At 46.3% G+C, this 26,659-nt stretch overlaps 1 protein-coding gene across 2 annotated transcripts in view; it reads right to left on the bottom strand.

Annotated features, from left to right (window-relative positions):
• The window catches only part of UBA6 (ubiquitin like modifier activating enzyme 6), a 370,281-nt gene extending 343,622 nt beyond the window's left edge, over positions 1–26,659 (bottom strand). Inside the window, exons 1-4 of one of the 2 annotated variants that reach the window (XM_029600749.1) lie at positions 26,476–26,659; positions 19,884–19,946; positions 6,385–6,479; positions 4,755–4,783 (exon numbers count right to left, since the gene is read on the bottom strand). In XM_029600749.1, the coding sequence (XP_029456609.1) occupies positions 4,755–4,783; positions 6,385–6,479; positions 19,884–19,924 (165 nt within the window). In that variant the 5' untranslated portion in view covers positions 19,925–19,946; positions 26,476–26,659. The other variant, XM_029600742.1, reaches the window with a different exon arrangement.

Here is a 26,659-nt window from a genome sequence, read left to right as displayed (position 1 = left end):
ACCTATCTGGTTCTCAAAGGAGGTGGCTGACAAAATAAAAGCTAAAAGAACAGCATTCAAGAAATATAAAGAATCCCAAAGAGAAGAACACAAGGAAGAATATCTAGTGGAACAGAGGGAGACAAAGAAAGCAATCAAGAAAGCGAAAATTCAAGCGGAAGAAAGGATCGCCAAAGAGGTAAACATAAGAACATAAGAAAATGCCATACTGGGTCAGACCAAGGGTCCATCAAGCCCAGCATCCTGTTTCCAACAGTGGCCAATCCAGACCATAAGAATCTGGCAAGTACCCAACATTACAAAACATTTTTCAGATAAATCAGTGAAAGGAGAAAAGTCCAAAGTGGAATACTGAAATTGAAAGGTGAAAAGGATCAATGGGTGGAGACAGATGAAGAAATGGCAGAATTATTAAACAAATACTTCAGTTCTGTGTTCACTAAAGACGACCCTGGAGAAGGACCGTCGCTAGTTAACAAGAAAATAGAGGGGAATGGAGAAGATGTAACTCCATTTACAGTAGAGAATGTATGGGAAGAGCTGGGGAAACTGAAAGTGGACAAAGCCATGGGGTCTGATGAGGTTCATACCAGGATACTGAGGGAGCTCAGAGATGTGCTGGCGGGTCCGCTGTGTGACCTGTTCAATAGATCCCTAGAAATGGGAGTGGTGCCAAGTGATTGGAGAAGAGCAGTGGTGATCCCGCTTCACAAGAGTGGAAACAGAAAGTAGGCTGAAAACTACAGACCAGTTAGCCTCACCTCGGTGGTGGGAAAAGTAATGGAGTCGCTGTTAAAAGAGAGAATAGTGAACTATCTACAGTCGGAAGAATTGCTGGACCAGAGGCAGCATGGATTCACCATTGGAAGATCCTGTCAGACAAATCTGATTGACTTTTTTGACTGGGTAACTAAGGAATTGGATCAAGGAAGATCACTCGATGTCATCTACTTGGACTTCAGCAAGGCTTTTGATACGGTCCCGCACAGGAGACTGGTGAATAAAATAAGAAGCTTAGGAGTGAGTGCCAAGGTGGTGGCCTGGATTGCAAACTGGTTGACGGACAGAAGACAATGTGTGATGGTAAATGGAACTTACTCTGAAGAGAGAGCGGTGTTGAGCGGAGTGCCGCAGGGGTCGGTGTTGGGACCGGTCCTGTTCAATATCTTTGTGAGTGACATTGCAGAAGGGATAGAAGGTAAGGTTTGTCTTTTTGTGGATGACACTAAGATCTGCAATAGAGTGGGCACGCCGGAAGGAGTGGAGAGAATGAGACGGGATCTAAGGAAGTTGGAAGAGTGGTCAAAGATATGGCAGCTGAGATTCAATGCCAAGAAGTGCAGAGTCATGCATATTGGGTATGGAAATCCGAATGAACTGTATTCGATGGGGGGAGAAGGGCTGATGTGCACGGGGCAAGAGAGAGACCTTGGGGTGATAGTGTCAAATGATCTGAAGTCAGCGAAACAATGTGACAAGGCGATAGCTAAAGCCAGAAGAATGCTGGGCTGCATAGAGAGCAATATAGAGTAAGAAAAGGGAAGTGATTATGCCCTTCTACAGGTCCTTGGTGAGGCCTCACCTGGAGTACTGTGTTCAGTTCTGCAGACCGTATCTCCAAAGAGACAGAGACAAGATGGAAGCGGTCCAGAGAAGGGCGACCAAAAAGGTGGAAGGTCTTCATCGAATGACTTATGAGGAGAGATTGAAGAATCTAAATATGTACACCCTGGAGGAAAGGAGGAACAGAGGTGATATGATAAAACCTTTCAAGTATCTGAAAGTCTGTAACGATCCAAAGACAACGACAAACCTTTGCGTCTGAAAAAAAGTCAGCAGAACCAGGGGTCACGATTTGAAGCTCCAGGGAGGAAGACTCAGAACTGTCAGGAAGTATTTCTTCACGGAGAGGGTGGTGGATGCCTGGAATGCCCTTCCAGAGGAAGTGGTGAAGACCAGAACTGTGAAGGACTTCAAAGGGGTGTGGGATAAACACTGTGGATCCATAAAGTCTAGAGGACGTGAATGAAGAGTGGGTGGCTCGCGGGAATGACGGTTACTGCCTGGAGATAATACCCTTATTCAATAAACATACACACGGTTAATGCGACTCCAACATTGCTCCAAGCTTCAACGGCAGGAGGAAATGTGGAAAAAGATTTGCATTCCCAAAAAACGGGAATTGCTTGTTACGGCGGTTACTACCCCAAACCAAAATAAGCCTGATACTTCACTTTCAATGCATATCCAGCATAGCTCTCTGCTTCAACGGCAGGGGGAATGAAGAAAAGTGGATCTATATATAGACAACAACCAACAAGGACTGAATCACATAGTCTGGGTAAACAAATAAGCATGGGTGTAGCTTGCTTATTGCGGCGGTTACCACCCCTAACTAAGCTAGATATTTCACTTAGATGCAGCTCCAACACTGCTCTTTGCATTAATGGTGGGAGTGGAAGGGAAATAGAACCAAAGGATTACAAAGAGCCAAGAGTAACAGATAAGTATGAGAAAAAAAAGTGCGAAGCTTGCTGGGCAGACTGGATGGGCCGTATGGTCTTCTTCTGCCGTCATTTCTATTACATCTCTTTAGATGAAGATGCAGAGAGATTTCTCACTAGGCCTGCAATCTGGTCAAGCGACTGACTTGTCCTCCACCTTGGTGCAAGAAGAGGAACAATCTCTTTGGGGACAAGGATAGGTTCCTAATCCTCAATAGGAGGAGTTTTTGGGGTTTTTTGGAAGTGACTGTATGAAGCATATAAGAGCTGTAGTCTAATCATAAGATCTCTGCTGTCAACCTAGAAGGAATGAAGGCTGTGGTAATTGGAAGGGGCAAACGTAAGAGGACCCTTCAGTAGTTGGCCTAAAGTGGCTTGCATACAAAAGTGTAGGTAATGCAGTTTGACAATTCTGTTTCAGGCTCAGTGCATCAGATTCTTTGATGGAGTAGAGCGAGGATATTTTGGTCGATGCATGCATTGGTTGCTCTGAACTAATTAGCTTTGAATGTTAAGCCATGTTTGCTTTTGCATTGTACATCGATGGTACTTTAGAAAGATGCGTCGATGCTCTTGATATGCAGGAAGCATCAAGTGTGCCACAGCATTATGTGCTGATGCTGACTTTTCTTCAATGCAGGCTCCGATTCGATAGAGTGCGATTGTAACATCCAACCTTGTGGTTTCGATTTGGGCCGAAGGGGGGAGATATTTGAGGAGCTCCTGCTCAACTTGTGTTCCAGTGAGGCTGACAATGCTATGCTGCAGGAGGAGGATCCACTAAAGCTTCTGAGAGATTTATGCAGTTCCTCTATGTGATGCACCCTAGAGTGTTGAGAACGCAGGACATCTGTCCGGTCATGATCCAGAACAAAGCAAGGAGAACATTCAGTGAAGCCTTACCACCAAAGCAGTTCTTGAATCCACTCACAGTGAGTTTCTTCTCGCTGGTCATTAAGAGGAGACAAAAGTTTATTTTTTTTGTAGCACTGAAAAATGCTGCCAAGGTGCTGCAATGCAGCAGAGACTAGAATTAGGAAAGCTGAAGAAAATAAAGAGAATGAAGCAAAAATTGTAAAGGATTTTGAAAAAGATATTTAGAGAGACTAAGAACACATCTGAGCTCAGATTGAGGAGACTCATGAGGTAACATCAATAGAAGAAATCCTGCACATGCTCAGTACAGCTCAAGCCTCTACTAGCTAGGAGAGACAAATCCATTCAATGCTGCCAGATAACATCACTCACATGTAATGGCTAATTCAGCCTTTGTATCGACAAGAGTAAAGAGATCAAACAGTTAGGAAAGCTTCAAGGCAAAAAGGGACAACAGGAATGGGGATTGAGTTCCATGTGGAAATTTAATAGACTATAGACAGATGTGCAGAAAATTGCTGCTGGGTAAACTAGATGGGTCATTGCCTTTATCTGCTTTCATTTACCATGTTACTATAAATTATGGACGAACAAAGGCAATGAACCATATTACATATGCTTCCTTCTACTTTAAACTTCTAGAAAGCCAGTTGCATCATGGGTGGGGAGTGTTGATGGGAAGTGCAGATGGTATGAAGTTGCAGCCAAGAGCCACCGAGGTCAAGGTCAGCAGGAGAACTGTCTGTGCTGCTGCACCACATTCCCCCAGTCCATTCCCCATCCATGCTGCTGCACCACTGCCAGGGACTAAGTAGGAGACTTGTCTACCCATTCCCCAATCTATGTGGCTCTTCCCACTCTCTACCCCCTCGAGAAATACAAATGGGGGGGGAAATCAGCATACTGTTGGGGGACCTCTCTGCCCCTCAGTCTCTGGTGCTCTTCCTGCTTCGTGTTCCTTTTAGGACCCATCCATCCTAACTGCTGCACCATTGCTAGGGACTTTTTTGTACCTTCCAGCCCAGGGCTTCCACGAACTCCATTAGATACACCAACCCCAAAATGCTGTTGTCGTCATGTTAGGCCCTAGTCACCTCCCACAGAAGATATGACGTGTACTTCTCTTTGCGGCTACACGATACATCCTCTACATCAGTTCAAAGTAACCCAGACAGATTATTTTTTTAAATAGGTCTTCCTTGGGCTGCACAGGGATGTCTTGTTTTCCCATGTTCAACAGGATGAAAGACAGTGCCTTAAAATGACTTCAGATTCTAGTTTAAACCAAGTCACGAGTGATACATCTGGTTACCAGAGACAGCTGCACTTAAATTCAATTTCCAGCAACCTTACAAAGAACAAAAATATACTCACCTTAACTCCAGCAAGAACGACATTCTTAGCTTTAAGAAAAAATAAAAAAAAAATAGTAAAGTTACTGCTGAAAGAGTAATAATAATGTGATCAATTTGCAAATAAAAATAAAAGTATCTTAGAACAATGCAGTTCAACATTTTTTTCATCATCCTGTCCCCATGGATACTAGAAGGCACCTTTCATTCAAGGTCTTTGCTCTCAACAGCCCATCACAACACGTAATTCAAGAGCTCTGAGCTGACAGCAAATTCAGGAAGTTGTCACCTGACCTCAGTATGCGGTGGAGGCTCTCAATGCCATAACCTTTCGCTCACACCACAAGAGGTAGTCTGGAAAAGCAGGAGTGGTGTGAGTTACTGCTGAGATGCACTGGCAAAGCTATAAAGGAAGCAGGCATACCCTGCATAGCTTCTGTCTGGCTCATTTGTGATCATCCTCCATCACTTCAAGAATACTAATGCTCACCTAAAAAAAAAAACCCCACAACCTCACAGCGTAGCATGGTTAGCCCAGTGCAATGCTGCACACCACCATGCAGAGGACTAGCTTGGGTCTTCTGCTCCCCTGGTTGGCCAAGGACACTATGGAGGTAGTATTCACAGCCTCTGTGGGGGAGTCCCAGTCATCATGCAACAGTGGCACCTAGTGGCTGTAATTAGGGCCCATAACTGCAGTCCCAAACAGAGCCCAAATGAATGGCTCCTGGCCAAGGACAGTCATTGTACCAGGGCTAGGCGAGTTGAGGGGATATAAAACATGGGAGAAAAAAAATTCCCCCGACTTTGGTCCAGATCAAAGTTCATGGCATCTAATCCCAGGCTCAATTCTGATTAAGCTAGAAGCCTGAAGGAGCAGGAAGAAACAGCTGTCCCAAAAAATAGTTGGGATGCACCCATAATACCCAGGTAATGCTCCCATCTGTGCACCTCTTCTAATTTGTAGGATTAAGCAAAATACATTAAACAAACACCATCATACATGCTTCTCAAAATATTCATCAGTTAATTCCTTTTGGTGCTGTTCCCACTTCTATTTTATTCCTAGCCTTAGTTTTAAACAAAAAAACAAAACAAAACTATTTTGACATCTGCTTGGAATGACTGGTGTGCCTAATATAACTATAGGTTCCACATTTTGTGGACCTTCTTCCCCAAAAATCTGCTGCAAGTGCCATAATCAGAGAAATGCTATATCTCAATTTATAAAGTAATTTGGTTAAGAAGGAGATTTTTATAGGAGCTTCCAAAAGAGCTGCAAACATAAAATGGGGAAAGTTTACCTTAACCGATTAGGACCCAAATTTTTTAAGCAGCTGTGCTCCAAACAGGACACTAGGTCATAATGGGTTAACTACCAAAGAGCTATTAAAAAAATAAAAATAAATAAATCCCCCTTTTGTTACTACTACTCAATAGTTGAACTTAGACCAATGAACTGGCAGTCTATGAAAAAGCTGCCTCTCTTAATGGGTTGAAAAGGTGAGAGTTTAATGGGTTAAAAAAAAAAAAAAGTGTAACAAACAGAAATTAAGGAACTAAGAGGAAGAGAAAAAAAAAACACAAAACTGGCAGGTGGCCATGTATGAGATTTTTTTCAAAGTGCAACTATAAATATGACTAACACTTACCAATTTCTATGCCAAGTCCACCCATGCCACTAAGGAAAACGTGGGACTGAGCCATCTTCTGCATGGCTGTGTCTCCAAGGACATATCTTTGACGACTATATTAACCAAACAAAATAAAATTGATTAAAGAAAGGAATGTTAGCATTTCACAGACATGAACCATATAAAGAATCTCCCTGCCCTCCATCTGCTTTTGCAAAGCCAACAATCAACTGATTTTCAGTCCAGCTCCCCAACACTAGCAGATTTCTACTTTGTGTGCAGTATACATGTTCCTGTGATGGGTGTTTATAATGGAGAAATTACTTCTCTGATAATTTCAGATGGACTCAGGACCAATGGGTTTATGCTCCCCAGCCAGCAGATGGAGGTGGAGTCAGGTTTCAAAGCTAAAGTCACCCTAGATACACTCCTGCAATGACCTCAGCCCTAAGTATTCTCTTCAAAAGCCACTGTGGACATGCTAACGAAAAAAAAAAAAAAAAACAACAAAACTTAAAAACAGATAACTGTACGCAACCAAACACTGAACCCCAGTAAGATTATAGATACCCTGATCTAGGGACTGGACGACTGCTTATCCATAATCTCATGGAATCTATATCCACTCCACAAGCGATTCCTTGGCACAGTTATTGGGCAGCTGTTGGCAGGATGCCGAGTCCAGTCTACACTAATTTCTCCATTTCCTACTGTGTAGCCAGATGGACTCAGGACCAATGGGATGCATAAAAGCTACTACCGATTGGGGCAGGAGGCTGCCCGCAGTCCAGTTAACACCACCCTTGCAAAGGGCTGCATCCTTCTGGGCCTGACCATCCAGGAAATAGAACCTGGAGAAGATGTGCAAGGACGACCACGTCGCCGCGAGGCAGATGTCTACCGGAGACAGCAGTTTAACTTCCACCCATAAGACTGCCTGAGCCCTAGTGGAAACAGCTTTAACCTGAAGGGGTAATGGCTTTCCTGCCTCCACACAGCTCGCTGGATTAAGGAGGTGGTAACAGGAGCCTATGGTAGCCCGCAAAGCTGGTTCATCCTGCTTCCTTCCACCGTGAAGGACAAACGGACGGTCCGTCTTTCAGATCAGTTCTGAAGCTTCCAGATACCGTGCCAAAAGCCTGACATGGGGGAGGAGGCTGTGTTCTTCCGCATCCTTGTGCTTATCTAGGGATTGCAATGGAATGATTCAGAAGAAACTCAGGATTACCTTGGGCAAGAAGGATGGAACGGTACAAAGCTGTAACACTCCTGGAGTCACCCGGAGGAACAGTTCCCAAAAATACCTGTAGTTCAGAGATGTGACGTGCTGCGCATATAGCCACCAGGAATACTATTTTCAGGATTAATAAAAATGCAAGGAAAGACTGTGCAGTGGCTGAAAGGAGGGCCCTGCCAAAACTCCAGTACTAGGGTAAAGATTCCACAAAAGGACCCAGCCACCGTAGGGGTGGCCAGAGGTGCTTTCACCCCTTTCAGAAAACAGGTCATGTCTGGATGAGCCAACAGGCAACCTCGCACCTGAAGCAGGAAAGCGCTGCTACCAGGACCTTCAAGGAGTTAAGGGTCAAATCTTTATTCAAGCCGTCCTGCAAAAATTCCAGAATTAGTGGGATTTTGACCATCTGAGGGGGAAACACCATGTTCTTTGCACCAGGCCTCAAATACTCTCCAGACCTGCACATACGCTAGGGACGTAGAGAACTTCCGCCCATGGAGTAAGGTGGCAATTACTGCCGCCAAATATCCTTGCTTCATCAAATGAGCCTTTTCAAAGGCCAGATCATAAGACAGAATCAAGTCTGATCCTCGTGAAGGACCAGTCCCTTCTGTAGCAGGTCCCTGCGTGGTAGGAGGCATCTCCACCAAGAGTCTCTGCATGTCTGGGCCAATCTGGAGCTACTAGTAAGACTAATCCCCTGTGGCATTCGATCCTACTAATGACCCTGCCCAGGAGGGGCCAGAGGGAAGGCATATAGCAGCTCCTTTCTGGCCAGGTCTGAACGAAAGCATCGATCCCCAGGGACCACTGATCTCTTCTGTGAGACTGACGAATCAGGGAACCTTCGCATTGCGAGATGCGGCCAGGTCGATGGATGGTAGATCGCTGGAGTCTCCCACCAGCTGAAAGGCTTTGGCTGACAATACTCACTCCCCTGGATCCAGACTCTCCCCTGCTTAGAAAGTCTCCTCTGAAGTTGTCTTTTCCTGTAATGTGGGAGGCTGAAATCATCCATAGATAGATCTCCTTATGGAATGGACAGAAATACATCTCCTGTGACACTTGCTGGCTTTTGGTTCCACCCTGGTGGTTTATGTAGGCTACCGTTGTTGCGTTGTCCAACTTTACGACATAATCCAGCTGAATTGAAGATATGCCAATCTGACTACCTGGGCTTCCAGGAAGTTTATGTTCCAGAGAGCCTCTTCTTTGGTCCAAAACACCTCTATACCGTCAGTTCCTGACAATGAGCCCCCCACCGGCTCACATCTGTCTTGAGGATCAGCCAGGTCGGAGGGGATGGGGATATACCCCTTCCCAGATGAGCTTCCTGCAGCCACCACTGGAGCAGAGAGAGCATATTTCCATCAATAAGGTGGAGGCAAATTGAATAGTCTGGAGAAAGTAGGTTCTAACGTGACAGCAGGGAACTTTGAAGTAGTCGCATGTGTGCCCTCGCCCACGGCACTACTTCCATGGTTGCCGCCATCAAACTGAGGACTTGAAGGTAAACTCCACACCGTCCAGTGTATAGTGTTCAGATGCACTTGGGACATCATCTTCCTTATCCACGTGGTCAGGAGAAACACCTTGTGCTGATTGGTGTTGAACCAGACTCCCAGATATTCCAAGGGCTGGGAGGGTTTGAGACTGTTTTTGTCCAGGTTTACAACCCAACCGAGTTCCTGAAGTAAGGAGGTCACCTGTTGGTCACCCAGAGACTCTCTTCCACGGACTTTGCCCAGATCAACCATTTGTCCAAGTACGGGAGCATTAGGATTCCCTCTTTTCTCAACACTGCCACTACAACCACCATAATCTTGGAAAATGTTCTGGGAGCGGTGCCCGGAACTGATAAATGTCAACCCAGTATCGCAAAGCATAGGAAACTATGTTCTTGCCAGATTGGAACATGTAGGTAGGCCTCGGATAGGTCCACAGAGGTTAAGAACTCTCCTGATTGTACAGCCATTATCAAAGAGTGAGGGTTTCCCTGGAGAAGTGAATCACTCATAGATGTCAGCTGACGCTCTTGAGGTTCAGGATGGGGGCGAAAGGAACTTTACTTCTTGGGTACAATGAAATAGATGAAACACCACCCTGTACTTTCCTGAAACACAGGTAGGGGGATTATAGCCCTCATCCCGAGGCACCTTAACAAGGTAGTCTCCACTGCCTGTTTCTTGAGCTGGGCATGGCAAGGAGATATGAATATGTCTCAAGGAGTGCTGTGAAATTCCAGCACATATCCTTCTTGTATGACCTCCAGTACTCATTTGTTCAAAGTGATTTCGACCCCCTAACTCCTTGTTCCGAGGATGGGTCGGTAAAACATCATTGGGTGGTTCAGGACGAACCTGAACCCAAACCTGACCCTCTCTTGGGCTGCTGACTCTGAAAAGACCGAGACCTCCCAAAAGGCAGAGAAATGTAGACTTTCTGTAGGAGTAAAAGCGTTGGGAGCCCCTGGATCGACCCCTCATGGGCGAGGGGCACCAACTGCTTTCTCTTATATTCTGGTAGCTGGGGTACACTAGAGATTCATCCCCATTTACTGGCCAGTTTTTCCCAATTTGCGTCTGAAGAGGAGTGATACTTTAAAAGGGCATCTTTGTGAGATTTGCCTTGGATGTTACGTCTGCTGACCAATTCCGCAGCCATAACTGTCTTCTGGCCACCACCACTGAAGCCACTCCTCTGGCCGAGGTATGGACTAGGTCAGAGCCCGCGTCAGCTAAAAATGCGGAAGCGGGTTCCATAACCACTCTGGAATTCACCCCTCCCCCAAGTCATCCACCTTCCAAGAGAGGAGCAGACACGAACGAGCACAATAAGAAGCAATCTGTAAGGTCAATGCTATTGCGTCAAAGGCCTATTTAAGGATAAATTCTATCCGCCTACTGTGCGTATCCATTAAAGCTGCTCCTCCCTCCACTGGGATAGTTGTTTGCTTAGAGACGGCAGACCAGTGCATCCACTTTAGGGAAATGCAAATGTTCTCTCGCTGCCGGATGCAGTGGGTATAGAGCTTCTAATGCTTATCCCTTTTTAAAACTTGCTTCTGGGACATCCCATTTCAGGTCAATCAACTCCTGGATAGCTTCCAGTACTGGAAAGTAGCAAAAGGCTTTCTGTAAGGAAATCAGAATGAGATTTTTCTTTGGTTCTGTCAGAGTCCGCCCCAGGATTACTTGACCTTTTGCAAGAAGAAATTCACTTTTAAATTGGAGAAAAGATTGAGCCCTGCTGTCCTGTGGTGATACATATTGGTCCCTCCCCCAGTTGAGAATTCCTGAGGTGATTTCCGAGATCCCTCAGATGTTCCTTTGTCTGATTGCCGGTCCGCCCCAGGAACTCCCGGTTATTCAGATCTGGGGTATTTTCAGTTAAGGCTGTAGCAGACTCATCCACTGAATGGGATGAGCTGGGCTTAGCAAAGTCCAGGGAGGCCAACTCTCCCTAGGCTTCCTCACAGTGCTGACATAAGCAAGAATCTAGGTCAGGACTGTGCAGCCCTAATATAACAAGCAGCACAGAGAGAAAGGCGCTTATGTTTCTTTGCTGCCAGAGCCACTGGTGACGGTAACTGCATGTTCAGGCGGCTCATGCTTAAAATTTTATGCGCACAGATTTCGGGCACCTACACTGGCTGCAGCAAGGCGCACAAACAGCCTGTACGCCCGGCTTTATTTGTATTCTGAGCCTATTAAGTCGTGCACGTACATATGCATATGTTATGCACACAGCGCTTGCACTGAGCAAACATGAACTGCGCATACCAAAGCTGTATAGTGGGCAATACAGGTACAATAATGAGCGCAAGATGGCGCCACCACGGCTTACCACCACTAAAGTGAGGCCTCAACCCGCTCGCAAGCCCACTTCCCCTTACCCAAACGGGTTCGGGAATGGCATCAGTATGGCGTGCCGAGCAAGGAGACCGGAGGAAGTCTGTACAAAAACCCCTCCAACACTTCTGAATCGGGAGGAAAAATATTTTTCTTCTTAACTTACTTGGGCTCAGCGCTTACCGGCTGAGTACAGAGATGGTCTCCGGCTGTGGGGGGGGCGGGGGGGAGGGAAGAGGGCTTTAGCCGCCGCACTTGGCTTCCTGCACCCATTGCTTTAGCAGCAAATTCCACACTGGGAACCGGCTACCAGACCAAGGAACACATTTTACATTTAAAAGAATTTAAACGCCTAGGCGATGAACATAATTACATACATAAAATCGAATCTTTACAAACACATGGTTTCACAGAAACCAAAAATCATGAATCATGACAATAATAATACACATCATAATAACATAAATAAGACAAGTTGCTGAACCATCAGCTGTCATGTAACAAAAACTTTTCTCCGCAATTTTAGACATTGAACGCACGGGCAAGCAAAAATTCTTTAAAAGAAGTTTTAAATTTCTTGACATCTTCAAGAGATCTTAGATCCAAAGGAATAAGATTCAATTGACAGGGTGCCGCTATCGAAAAAGAAGTCTCTCTAGTGATAAATGAGCCTGACGGACAGAAGGAACCTCCAGTAAATTCAACTGTGACGATCTCAAGCATCTAGTGGGTTTGTGTATCCTCAAAAGTGCATTAAACCAATAAGGAGAATTGGATGTACGAAGTTTGAAAACTATCATCCCTATTTTGAACGCAATCCGTTCATGAACTGGCAACCAGTTAAGATTACACAAAACTGGTGAAATCCTCTCGAAACGTTTTGAATTGGAAACTAGCCTGGCAGCAGAATTTAATAATAACTGAATGGGCTGAATATAGCATTTAGGCAAGCCTAAATAAAGACCATTACAGTAATCAATGTGAAGGATCTCGGAAATCACCTCAGGAATTCTCAACTGGGAGAGGGACCATTATATATCACCACAGGCCAGCAGGGCTCAATCTTTTCTCCAATTTAAATAGTTGAATTTCTTCTTGCAAAAGGTCCAGCAATCCCCATAGGGAAAGCATGTCTGCATCTGCTGTAGGCAGAGAAATACTGAAGGGCTGTATCTAGAGTGACGTCAGCTTTGAAACCTGACTCAGTCTCCATCTTCTGGCTGGAGAGCATAAACCCACTGGTCCTTAGCCTAAAAAGGCCCTTCTAGTCTACCCAGCATTACAAAGCATTCTGATCTTACAATACAGTTTTTGAATTAAAGATTTGGTGTAATTTGAGATTAAGGTTAGTGTCAATCATCCCTAAATTACAGGCATGTGAGTTTAATGGTAAGTGAACGACCAAAAAAGTCAGTGGGAGGAAAAGTGCTCTCACTTTTTCTGCTTAGGAAGACAACTTCTGTTTTATTTTGATTTAGGAAAAGCCTATTGTGGGTTAACCAACTTTTTATAGTTGAGAGATAAAGTAACAGGTGTGGTCTGCTGTAAAAAGCAGAAGTGAGTATCGTCTGCATAAATATAATTGAGTCCTAAAACAAAGAGAATCTTGCATAGTGGACGAAGGTAGATATTAAAATGTAACGCAGAAAGTGATGAACCACGAGGCTGCAGCAGAAACTAGGAGGTTGACGTGCCACAATTTACTTGTTGAATCTTTTCTGACAACGTAGAAGCAACCCAATTAAACTGTCCCCCCCAAAATCAATTTCGATTACTGGGTACATAAGATCTCATGATCTAAAACATCAAAACTGAAGAAAAGTCCAAGAGAAGATTACAACCCCCCCCCCCCACACACACACACTCAATGAAAGGTATCAAAGCTAAAGTTCTGTACTATATCTCTTCCGAAATGCAAACTGACATGGTTGTCAACCAGGAATACCTGTGGCTGTATTAATACAATCCCTTCAACTGCCTTGGCAGGAAAAAGTAGGTCTGTAGTTATTTCAACAAATTTGCATAATCACTTGTTTTTAAGCAGGGAACGGAAAAGAAGCTTAAGGTCAGAGGGAAGAGACCCAATAGAAAAAAAAACAAAAAAACGACATGTGAACCATTTTACAGAGCATCACAAATATCTTCAATTTACATTCTCAAAAACAGCATTGCTACAAGGGTGGAGGTATTTACATTCATACTTTTCACTGTTGACATAATGTTATCTTTACTACCTCAAAGTAGGACCATAAGGTGCTGTTACTATCAATACAAAAGGTCACTAGGTTTACGGAGATCAGCTAAAAGAAAATTATTCCTTACCTGCTAATTTTCGTTCCTGTAGTACCATGGATCAGTCCAGACGGTGGGTTATGTCCCCCGTCCAGCAGATGGAGTCAGAACAGACTTCGAGGGACGTCACCAACATAAGCCAGTACACCCTCTGCTGGAGCTCAGTATCACGGATAGCAAAGCCCGATTAGACCAAGAACAGACAGGATCAAGTTACTTAAACATGCATTAAACATGAATGAATCAGAGATAACAATAAACCGTTAACTAGCGGCAAAACGCCGAACTTGTAGGGAGCTGTGAACAGTGACAAGAAAAAAACAAACTGAGAAATACAGAAGACATTGACAGTGAGCAAACCCGAGCAGAAGCAGAAATCCCAGAGCGGTGGGCGTCTGGACTGATCCATGGTACTACAGGAACGAAAATTAGCAGGTAAGGAATAATTTTCTTTTCCCTGTACGTACCAGGATCAGTCCAGACGGTGGGATGTACCAAAGCTCCCTAAACCGGGTAGGCCCCTGAAAGCCCTGCTCGGAGAACCTGGCCGCCAAAATGCCCAGTGGCTTACGATGCCAGGTGAAGTCTATAATGTCTTGAGAAAGTGTGCAGCGACTTCCACGTCGCTGCCCGGCAAATCTCCTGGGAGGAGACGGAACGAACTTCCGCCCATGACGCAGCCTGCGAGCGTGCTGTAACGCCACGGGGCGGAGTCCGTCCTGCTCCAATGTAAGACGTGGAGATAGCTTCCTTGAGCCATCGTGCAATCGTTGTCTTTGAGGCCCGAGACCCCTTCTTCGGACCCGACCAGAGGACGAACAGATGATCGGAGACCTGGAAGTCATTAGTAACCTCCAAGTAGTGGAGCAAAACACGCTTGACATCCAAGAGGCGAAGGGCCCGTGGTTCGTTGGGACCGAACGCCAGGAGCTCCACCGTCTGATTCAAATGAAAAGATGAGACCACCTTTGGGAGAAACGAAGGGACGGTACGAAGGGAAACTCCCGAATCCGAAAATCGGAGGTAAGGCTCCCTGCAGGACAATGCTGAAGCTCCGAGATGCGGCGCGCTGAACAAATGGCCACGAGGAAGACCGTCTTGAGAGTGAGGTCCTTAAGAGTCGCTCCACGGATCGGTTCAAAAGGCGAACCTGACAAGGCACGAAGCACCAGGTTAAGACTCCAGGAGGGACAAGGATCCCTTGAGGAAACATGCGATGTCCGGTTGAAGGAGAAGAGAACCGTCCCCTTGCACGAGGGAGTTCAGGGCCGCCACCTGGACTCGAAGTGAATTATATGCGAGCCCCTTATCCAGGCCATCTTGAAGGAACTGGAGAATCCATGGTCAGCCTGGATGTTGTCCACCCCGGCGATGTGGGAGGCCGCGATCCGGACCAGGTGAATCTCCGCCCACTCCATTAGGGGTGTCGATTCGAGCGAGACATGCTTGCTCCTTGTGCCTCCTTGCCGATTGATGTATGCCACGGTGGTGGCGTTGTCCGAGAGAATCCGTACGTCTCTGTTTTGCACCAACGGAAGGAAACTATGAAGCGCCAGGCGTACTGCCCTGGTTTCCAGGCGGTTGATCGGCCACGTTGTTTCTACCGGGGACCACGTCCCCTGCGTGGCGCTGCGATCGCATACGGCGCCCCATCCCACGAGGCTGGCATCGGTGATAACTACCACCCAATTGGGTACCTCGAGGGAGACTCCACGAGCCAGGTTCGCCGGAGCCAGCCACCAATCCAGACTGGTCCAAGTGGTAGGACAACTTGATAATCCTGAGATACTGGTTTCCACCTGGAGAGGAGAGCCGCCTGCAGGGGACGCAGATGTGCAAATGCCCAGGGCACCATATCGATGGTGGAGGCCATCACGCCCAACAGCTGAAGATAATCCCAGGAGGTGGGTTCCGTCAACGCAGAGAACCGACAGACATGTTCCCGCAATGATTGAGCCTTGTCCGGGCGCAAGAACACCTTGCCCTGATGCGTGTCGAAGCTGGCCCCCAAGAAGTCCAAACGCTGAGAGGGCACAAGGGAGCTCTTGGAGAAATTCACCACCCAGCCCAGGGAGCGAAGGACCTGGACAACCCTGGTTACCGAGGCCTGCCCGTGGCCGAAGGACTTCGCACGAATCAGCCAGTCGTCCAGATAGGGATGTACCAGGATGCCCTCCTTCCTTAGGGCCGCTGCCACGACAACCATGATCTTGGTAAATGTACGAGGTGCCGTTGCCAAGCCGAACGGGAGAGCCGGGAATTGGAAGTGCTGACCCAGGACCTTGAAGCGGAGAAATCGGCGGTGAGCCGGAAGGATGGGAATGTGCAGATAGGCTTCCGTCAAATCCAAGGAGGCCAGAAACTCTCCCTGGTGTACCGCCGCAATCACTGAGCGAAGCGTCTCCATGCGGAACCGGCTGACAAGCAGAGACTTGTTGACCTCCTTCAGATCGAGGATGGGCCGAAAAGAACCGTCCTTCTTGGGCATGACGAAGTAAATGGAATAGTGGCCCAAGGCCACCTCGCCGAAGGGGACGGTGGAAATGGCCCCTATGCTCTGCAGCCGATCCAGGGTTTGTTGCACTGCCGCCCTCTTGAGGTCCGAGCCGCAGGGGAAGAAGAGGAACCGGTCCCTTGGAGGGCGGACAAACTCCAAGGCGTAGCCGTTCTTTATAGTGTCCAAGACCCACTGGTCTGCGGAGATACGCACCCACTCCTCGTAGAAGTCCGCCAGCCGACCCCCTATCCTGGGAGTGGGCGACTGGCATCATTGGGTAGACTTTGGCGCAGGGTTGCTCTGCCCTGATCCGTCACGTGTGGATCTATGCCCACGAAAGGACCGCGGCCAGGCCTGGGATCTGGAGGAGCCTGTGCGGAGCCCAGGCTGCCTGTAAGACCTATAGCGCCGCTGCGCTCTGGCCCTGGTTCTGGCAGAGGCAAAGAACCGTGAAGGACGATGTCGATCCTCAGGAAGCCGGTGGACTGCATTCTCCCCCAGGGACTTGATGATTTGATCCCTCTCCGAAAAGAAACTTGCCCCGGAAAGGCAAGGAACACAAGCTCGACTTGGAGGAGGCATCTGCCGCCCAGTTGCGCAGCCAGAGTAGCCGTCGGGCCGCTACCACCGATACCATGGACCGCGCCAGTACTCGAAAAAGGTCATACAGAGCATCAGCCCCGTAGGCTATGGCGGATTCCAGACGGTCCGCCTGTGCAGTCTCTTCGGGCGGCAGGGTCTGGGAAGTAAGGAGTTTCTGAACCCAACGAAGGCTGGCCCTTTGCGTAAGCGAGGTACACATCATGGCCCGCATTCCCAGGGCGGAGACTTCAAAAACCCTTTTTAGGAAAATTTCCAGCTTACGGTCCTGGGTATCCCGCAGGGCCGTGCCGCCCATGACCGAGATCGTCGTCCTCTTGGTAACCGCCGAGACAGCCGAGTCCACCTTGGGAACCTTAATGAGATCCAAGAAGTCTTCAGGTAGGGGATACAATTTTTCCATGGCCCATGTGACCTTCAAAGATGCTTCAGGAGTTTCCCACTCCCTGGTGAGTAGCTGCAGAAAGGAATCATGGATGGGGAAAGCCCGAGGTCTAGGTCGGAGGGCGGAGAGGACCGGAAACCCCTTCTTGGATGAAGTGGCGACTGTGGGAGCAACTGGAGCCGGCGGATCCGGTGGAGGATCAAGATCCAGTTCCAAGAGGATCTGGGGAATCAGGTCATTCAGCTCCTCTCTGGAAAATCCTGAGCGCGAGCGGGTCATCCCCGGACGGCAGGTCCGACTGCGCAGGGTCCGGTGGATACGGGGAGGCCCCCCCCCGATGGCGCAGCCGCTCCCGTAGCCCCCAGGACAGTCCGTATGCGAGGTATCAAACCAGGGGCCCCTGACACCGAACCCACCAGGTCGGGGGGCGCAGCAGGAGCAGCCGGGGAAACCCTACAGGTCTTGGCCGGTGGGGGGAGACCCCCGGGGGCCCCCAGACCCTGCAAATACGCGCTATGCATTAGCAAAATAAACTCCGGCGAAAAGCACAGCAAGCTGGGAGGGGGCCCTGAGGAGGGGACCTCCGGGGGCTCCTGGTCGGGCAATCCCCCCTCCGGGGATAAATTCGGAGGAGAAACCTCCCGAAGATCCGTCCGCTCCTGTGCCGAGTCCGGTGCAGCATCGTGCTGCAAATGTAAAATGGCCGCCGTTCCCGCCAACGTGGCCGGCCCGCGCCGCCGTGTCGCGGGGAGGGGAGGAAAGAAAAAGTGCTGAGGGGCTGCGAGGTGCCTTCCCCACTGGGGAGGCACCTCGCACAGATCCCCTCCCGCGAAATTCTAGACCCCAGCTCGCCGCAGGCCGCACACCGTGTCGGCCGCAGCATGAAGGGCGCCGGAGAAGAAGCAGAGAACCACGGGGGGGGGGGGGGGGCGAAAAGGCCTGCGCTGCCCGCCGAAGGAGTCCCTGAGCGCGGGGGAAATCGCCCTCCCCACCGCAGCGAGCCCGAGGAAAAAAAAAATGCTTCGGGGCCGCGGGACGAAGCCGTGAACGCGGAGAGGCTGGCACCACCGGCTTCCACGAGGCACCTGCGCTCCGAAAGAAAGCTGGAAGAAAAAAGGCACAAATCAGAAGATAATACTTACCCCGGCCAGGAAAAGAGAAGAATCTACAGCGAAGGAGGCAGAAGGGCCCCTAGCCACGCCTCCCCAAAAATTGAACAATTTACTTTTTTTTTTTTTTTTTTTTTAAACTTTAACAAACTTGATCCAAAATGTAAGGAAGTGACAGAAGAGAAAGGAAAAGAGAAGAACCTAAGGCCCTGTCACCCTGGGGAAGCTACAGGTTCCCCAACTCTCATCTGCTGGAGTCAGAAAGATACTGAGCTCCAGCAGAGAGTGTACTGGCTTATGTTGGTGACGTCCCTCGAAGTCTGTTCTGACTCCATCTGCTGGACGGGGGACATAACCCACTGTCTGGACTGATCCTGGTACGTACATGGAAGGGAAGATTTCAGGTAAGCAATCTTTTTTTGAAAAAAGGTCACAAAACCATTAGAAATATCAAGTGGGTAGGAACAAGCACTCGTCTACTCACTATGAAGAACAATTCCTTGGAGCTAATAAATGCAGAGTGAATAGACTCATTAATAGAACATTTTTTGGCATTGATGACAGCTGCTCTATAAGTCTGTTAAATCCTGATAAGTATGCTTGTCAAATCAGAGTGAGATTTGTGCCACTGGCATTCTGCTTTACGCAGCTGTGCATTTCCTTGGATCACTTCTAAACCGAGACAAAGCATTCTAGTTGATCTTGTGAAAAAAAATGAGATTTAACAAGCTAAATATTTAGAGAGACCGTCAAAGAATTATTCCATTGAGAAATACATTCAGTATGAACACGAAAATTTATATATCTAATTTTGGGAATCCAGGTGTCTCGGAACTTATCAGTATCTATAAGGTCTCTTTTCATAATGGAAGCATTAAGATGACAATGAGAGTTTCTAGGTGCAACTATATAGAATTTATTTATTTAAAGGCTTTTATATACCGGAGTTCATGCACTAGTGCATACCACTTCGGTTTACACAGAACAAGGAACAGAAAATTACATCAAACAGATTGAACAATTAAACAAATATACAATTACATCCAACGATTGGGTATAAATAACATGGCTAACTTAGTAGGAACTTAGAGTTTGAGGTAAAGGAGAGAAATAGTACCAAGTGGTAACAGAACAATGTTAATAGCTAAATAATAAATATAAATAGTAAATACAAATTCTTATAATAAATACGGGTGCTTACAGAATGCAGTCATTACAGAATGAAAGCAGAAAGTGAAACATTCTTCACAGGAAATAGTGGGGAAAATCCTGGGCTGGCATAGTATTATTGATAAAGACTAAATTTAACGTATCACCATGGCAGTGAGTAGGACCCTCTACTTTCTGCTCCCATCCCAAAATATGTATGGCAAATAAACTTTTCACTTGGATAAAAGACCAAAAGGCCCTTCTAGTCTACCCAGCATTACAAAGAAAAGTATGCCAAGCACTTCCTGCACTCTGCCGATACATGTGTTCCATACATTTCCCCCACCACAAACAATAATATTCACTGGTGGAAAAAAAAATGGCTGTGTATGCTTACCTGTACAAAGCATCATCAATTTCCATATAATCAGTAGCCATAATTTGATAAGATACTGTTTACCTGCAGTTGAAAAGAGAAAAAAAATTCCAAAAAGGATTTACATCTATTATAATTTCCATTGTTATAGTGTTCTGGCCTGAATTCTTTACAGTAATGTGCAAGTACATTACTGTAAAGAATTCAGGCCAGAACACTATGTAAAGAGGTACAGAGCTACAGGGTAAACAAAATACACAGGCTGCAGGTTACAGATCAGAACAGGCCAAGGCAGAACAAGTAGGTTTAAGTTTAACCATGAAGGTTCAGAGTGTGATGGCATCCTGGGCATTTGGGGGAATTTCTCCCAGAAGCAAAAAAGACAGAAGGGTGAAAGACAATATAGGACAGGAAGGTGGTCATGTAAGCATTTAAAATACCATTTCCCAACCAGTGTGCCTTCCGATCTGATGAGATGTGCCACGGAAAATTCACCACAATCTGATGCTCAGATTTAGACCAGCACTTGGGTAGTGGCTCTTAAAACATAGCAGTTCCTTTCTGAGAATGTGTGTAAAGAAAAATGGGTTCTTACCTGCTAACTCTAGTTCCTGTAGTACCACGGATCAGTCCAGACTCCTGGGTTTTGCCTCCCGGCCAGCAGATGGAGACAGAGAAAGTTTCACAGACACTGGACATAACAGTGTGCTACCTGCAGTCCCTCAATACTGACCTGTACCCAAGCCAAAATGACAGCAACAAGCGTAAGTTTCTAAGCAAGCTTGCTCCCCTCCAAAGAACCAGAAAGTGGTAAAGTTGGCCAAAAAGACAATGGAAAATTTCCCAAATTTAAAATAAGCTATCAGCATTGAAAAACCAACAACTCCAGGACTCTGGTCTAATCTGTAGTACTTCAGTAACAAACATTAGCAGGTAAGAACCAATTTTCCTTTCCCTGTACATATACAGATCAGTCCAGACTCCTGGAATGTACCTAAGCTCCCCGTAACTCGGGTGGGACATGGAGAGTTCTGCTCGTATAACATGCTCACTAAAGCATGTGGAAGCCAGAGCCCTGACATCCAAGTGATAATGCCAAGCAAAAAAGTGTGTAATGAGTTCCCAGTAGTCAAGACCTTTTTTCTTTAAAAAAAAAACAAAACACAAACTTACCATACCTACTCCCTAGAATGGAACACAGAGCTGCTCGCAAAAAAAAAAAAAAAAAAAAGTCGCCCTGAGCCTGTAGCTGCCTCGTGAAGGGGGGGGGGGGGGAGGGAGGGGATCTGCACCACCAGATTTCCACCCCATAGAAGAAAGGAGCAAGTGTACAAAAAGGGTCACCAATCCCCAGCTTGTCCACCTCAACCAGACAGGGAAGGATCCACTAGGACCCAAACCACCCCCTGGGATGAAGGCTCATAAATCCAAACAGTCTTCTGGCTGCATAACTGCTGGAGACAGAGAAATACTGAGGAACTGCTGATGGCACACTGGGTTATGTAGAGTATCGGTGAAACTCTCTGTCTCCATCTGCTGGCAGGGAGGCAACACCCAGGTGTCTGTACTGATCTGTAGGCATACAAATAATCATGTTTACCTCTTCTTCCTAACTACAGCACGAGTCCTGGAGAATGGTAATTAAAGGGCAGCATGCAAGACATGGATTTCCAGGTCCTGCTTTGTATGGCACATGAAGTAAACTCCTCCTCTCAAGCTTCCACCTTGGAGGCTTTCCCTCCTGTTTCATTTCCAGGCTGAGTGAGATGGTGAGAAAATAAATTGAGTACTGGATGTGATTCATTATGAATGTTAGGAGCAGCAGCAGTAGTGAGGAACTCTGGTAACTAGACGCAGCAGCCAAATTAACTGAGCTGGCTACCTGCATCATGCTGACTTATTCCTTCTTCTGCATTTGTATATAGAGTGAACTCTTTCACTGTGACAAAGTTCATGTGTGCCTCTGTCCAATCTCTCCCTTTGTTTAGATAAGAGACCGGAAGGGACAAGTCCAGAGAAGGGCTACTAAGATGTGCACTAAAAGCCCTATCAAGTGACAGTTAAGAACCTAAATGTGTTTGCCCACCTGTGCAGGAGAGTAAAACTCCTAGTCCACACAGCAGTTTAGTCCAACCTGTTATACATTTCTGAAAGTGTTCCAATTACTGTCCCATTAATACTGATACCACCCCTGCTCTTTTCCTGTAAAAGATGCCACTCTTGGCACCCGGAGCTTAATACCACCTGGTGAGAGAGTTCTGCATGTCTACATTAAAGATCCAACAAAGCATGCCTGACAGTGCATCATAAAAAGAAGACATGTTGGGCCTTCGATGAAGGGTTCTGGGAGGAGGAGGGAGAAGGAAGAGCGTTGCACAGAAATGACAAGAGAAAAAGGACCAGTCCAAAAAAAAAAAAAAAGGAGGGAGGGAGATTTCTCTGTTCTTGCATATTTTCTGTCTTTCAAAATACTCTTTTTATGTATCCAGAAAACTATCACTGCCATTTTTCTTTTAGTGTATGGGGAAAAAAATTTTTTGCCCACCTTTGCCGTATAGGACTGAGAAGCCAGCTATGAAAAAAAAACAAAAAACCGACATTTATGTACCTCAAAAAGGTACATGTAATGAATAAAAACCAAATTTAAGTGGGAAAGATTTTCAAGAACAAGGAGGTTATGGTAAGGTGCCACGAGAGTAGTCTCATTACTAACACTTATTTTGCAGAAAAGGTGGAGTATTCTTGGGACAGCCTTCCAATGGAAGGCGAGGTGGCAAAAACAGTAACAATATTTACAAACGTATGGGGCAAATGCAGAGAATCTTTAAAATATGAAGTAGTAAAAGGAAAACCAGGCATTGCAACAGAAGTAACAGATTTACTGCTTCTATGTCTTGTGTGCAGTATTAGCAGACTGAACTATTTCATTCCTAACTAGTTTAATTTTCCCCATACAATAAGGGGAAAAAAGTTTCTGTATGCAGACTGGGCTACATCATCAGTCCATGCAGTCTGCACCGACATTCTCAAGCCAGTGCTATTTATTTTGGCAACTAATAAGAGGTAGCAGAGCTAATCCATTTTGTTCAGTGTGGACATATGAGGGTACGTGCAGGAGGGATTGTGGTTTCACCCAGCTCTACCTCACCCTGGAGAACAGTCAGCAGCCTGCTTCCTTTCTGAAGCTTCTGCAGGCCCCCCAGAGCCTGCTGAAGTTATTGCCACTGAAATCCTTCCTATTCCCTCTCCCCTCAACCTCAGACTTAACAGGCCGAGCGCACCATTTAGCATGCGATTGGCCGCACGTTTGACGCGTAGTTTAACCCTTATTGAGTAAGGGGTTTAGCACATTGAAGATGCACAGCCAACCCCCTCCCCCGAAAACTAATAGTGCTCATCACATGCAAATGCATGTTGATGAGGCAATTAGTTAGTCCCCGGAATACTGAAAGTAAAAATGTGCAGCCAAGCTGCACATTTTACACTCAGAAAATAAAGGGCAGGCGTTAATTTCTGAGCAACCCGGAAAAGTGTATAGAAAAGAAGAAAATATTGCTTTTCTGTAACCCTCCAACTTAATATCCTAACAATATTAAGTCAGAGGAACCCAAATTTAAAAAAATTAAAAAAGGTAAAAAAAAAAAAAATCCGCCCACCAGTCAGAAAGACGAACGCTCAATTTTACCAGCATCCATTTTCCTAACCCATGGCTATCAGCAGGTTCAGAAACAGATGCCTGTAGAATAAGAGCATCGGTTGTCTGCCCCAGTGACAGCCACCTCCACCACTAATAAAGGAAGCACTAGGGATGCACTACTGTCCCTAGCGCCTCATTAGTGCACCACCTCATTTAAATACTGAATCGCACGCCCAGGAGAGGTGGCTGGGCTCGTGTCGGGAGAGCAGGCGCTCAATATGGAGCGCCCGCTCTCCCGTGTTTCTTTCTGTATCGGCCTAAAAAAAAAGAAATCAGAAACAGCCACAGACAAGAGGAGACACTAAGAAGAGACTCTTTTGCATAGCCAAGTCTAAAGATTTACCTCCTGGGGGAGCAGGGAGAGGATGAGGGAAGAAAGAAGAGTAAGGAGAGGAGTAAGTTGAACCCTTGGGAAAGGGAAAAAGACAAGGCTTGGGTACAGGATACTAGTGTGTGTAGAAGGTGGAAAAGGCAAAAAGGTGATGAACAGGAGTGTGTTGGGGTCAAGAGGAAACAGGAAGGGAAGAAAGTAGGGGGAAGGGATGGGAGACAGAGAGGATGTACTTTCTGGTCAAATGCTGGGGAGGGGGTGCAGCAACACTGCTTTGCTTTCCTGAGGGATAGGAAGGGACTACAAAGCTAAGCAGGAAATATGGATGGGTCATATTCTAACAGACACGATACACTTTGTATAAGTCACTTTTATTTTTCTATTTATTTTGTTGCTGTATTCAGTTAATTTATGCATCATTGCTGTTTATGTTACAAAAATGACTTTATCTAACAACCCTTTCATAATAACATATTATGGAATTCTTTGTTATTGCATTACTGTTCTAACATGCATTACATTGTAATAAGTTGTTTTATCTGTAAACCAGAGTGAAGGTGCATTCCAAACTTTGGTATATAAAAACACAAATAAATAAAATAAAATATTCTAGGTCTATGAAACAGATCATAGAAAAAAAAAAAAAAGCTATATGGGCTCTCGAGTCCACCCATCTACACCAACTTTTCCGCTTTACAATCCCTCAGAGATTCTCTATGTTTATCCCATGCAGTATCCATCTCCATAGGGCGGTTGTTCCTTGCATCCACAACCCCCTCCATAAAGAAATATTTCCTTAGATTACTCCTGAATCTACCCAGATCCCATTACCCCTCATCCTTCAGCCTCCTTTCCCTTTCTCCTGCACATAGAAACATTGAAGGTATTTAAACATCTATTATATGTATGTAAGGCCACTCATTGGGCATGCCTTTTCTTACTGACAGTATGTAAGGCCACTCGCCTGTGCACGCGATACTGTATTTAAATGAGGCCTGGCAGTAGAAGCGGGCAAAAGGAAGCACTAGGGACACTAGCGCATCCCTAGCACCTCCTTTTTGACAGGAGCGGTAGCTGTCAGCGGGTTTGACGCCGACAGCCACAGGCTTGGAAACCGGCAAAACTGAGCATCTGGTTTTCAACCGGACAGCCGCCGGCCGACTTCCAATTTTTTTTTTTTTTACTCTTCAGGACCTCCGACTTAATATCGCCATGATATTAAGTCGGAGGGTGCACAGAAAAGCAATTTTTACTGCTTTTCTGTGCACTTTCCCGGTGCCGGAAGAAATTAGCGCCTACCCAAAGGTAGGCGCTAATTTCTGAAAGTAAAATGTGCGACTTGGCTGCACATTTTACTTTCTGAATTGCATGCGAATACCTAATAGGGCCCTCAACATGAATTTGCATGTTGAGGGCGCTATTAGGTTCGGCGAGTTGGACATGCGTTTTCTGCCCCTTACTGAATAAGGGGTAAGAGAAAACACGCGTCCAATGGCAGGTTAACAGTACTCTCCATCGGAGCACACTGTACTGTATCGGCCTGTGAGTAAACTTATGTACACATATACCACACAAGTATAAGTTTGCTTATTAGAAATTTACATGTAGTTTTTATACAATAATTTTCAAAAAGAGCAATTGCCCTTTAAATTTAGGTGGGCAGTTAAAAAGGCCTTTTGATGGAAGTTTTTTTGGGTTTTTTTGTTTTTAATTACAGCTTTCTTTTTTTTTTTTTTTCGCTTGATGCAGTTTTACATAGCCATGGGTTTATGTCTGCACAAGTTACCATCATCACACATTTGTATGTTTTAATACATCAGAGATGCAATAATTATTAAAAACACAGTTTATATTGGCCTTTATTTGGTCTTTTAAGGACTGAGCTGCTTTAAGGCTTGAGACTTCACTTTCCCTGGGTTACTTGGCCTAATTTGGACAATCTTATTCCGTTGGGCTATAAAAGCCCGTTTAAAAACTTGCAACATTGTGGGCAGGGTTTCTATGTATTCTATCTCTACTCCTGGGCAGCGGAGGTAAGGCTCCAGGACAGGAGTGAGCAAACTTTTCTCCTAGAACAAAGAAAGTTCCATTATTTAAAAAAATAATAACAGACACAAGCAATGCAACAACAAAATACAACCCTCGGTAAAGAAAAACCTCTCTACAGCAACACATTAAAAAAAAAGAGAAACACGTTTGTCTAACCTGCGGGAGCAGCGGTAACGGTATCTGGCTCAGGGGTGGCAGGAGTGCCGGTTTCACGAAGTCCTGGTCAGCAGCGACTTCAGACTAAGCTGGTCGCTAACGATATTGATTTCGGGGTAACCTCGTCAGCGGCGAAAAGATGGAAAAGCAGGAAACCGTAGACACCCTCACTCGGTGGTTTTCCCCCTAGACGTCATCATGGAAGGCCCGGCATGTCTTCTCTTTATGACGCGCCGCCACGCCGGGCCTTTAACGATGACGTCACGTACCCCGCCCGGGCAAAAGTGCAAGCTCGAGATGCTTCGCTTTCCGCTAATGAGGACTAATGGGTAGGCGCGCATACATTCAGACTGCTTTCACCTTGTTCCCCATGCGAGTACCTTGCTCGTCCCTGCTGTAGGCCGCCATCCAAAGTGTCCCTCGTTCTCCCGTTAGCAGAAGGAAAAGGGTCACATTAGCTCATGCGTCCCCACCTTTGTCTTAAGTGGGGCCGAAGACTCCAGTATCTTTTTTGTTCAAGATGGCGGCTCCGCGCCATTGCTCTCCCTTCCTCTCCCGACATGC

This window comes from Rhinatrema bivittatum, chromosome 1 (genome assembly GCF_901001135.1).
Source record: "Rhinatrema bivittatum chromosome 1, aRhiBiv1.1, whole genome shotgun sequence".
Taxonomy (NCBI): domain Eukaryota; kingdom Metazoa; phylum Chordata; class Amphibia; order Gymnophiona; family Rhinatrematidae; genus Rhinatrema; species Rhinatrema bivittatum.
This window is presented reverse-complemented; position numbering and strand designations above follow the sequence as displayed.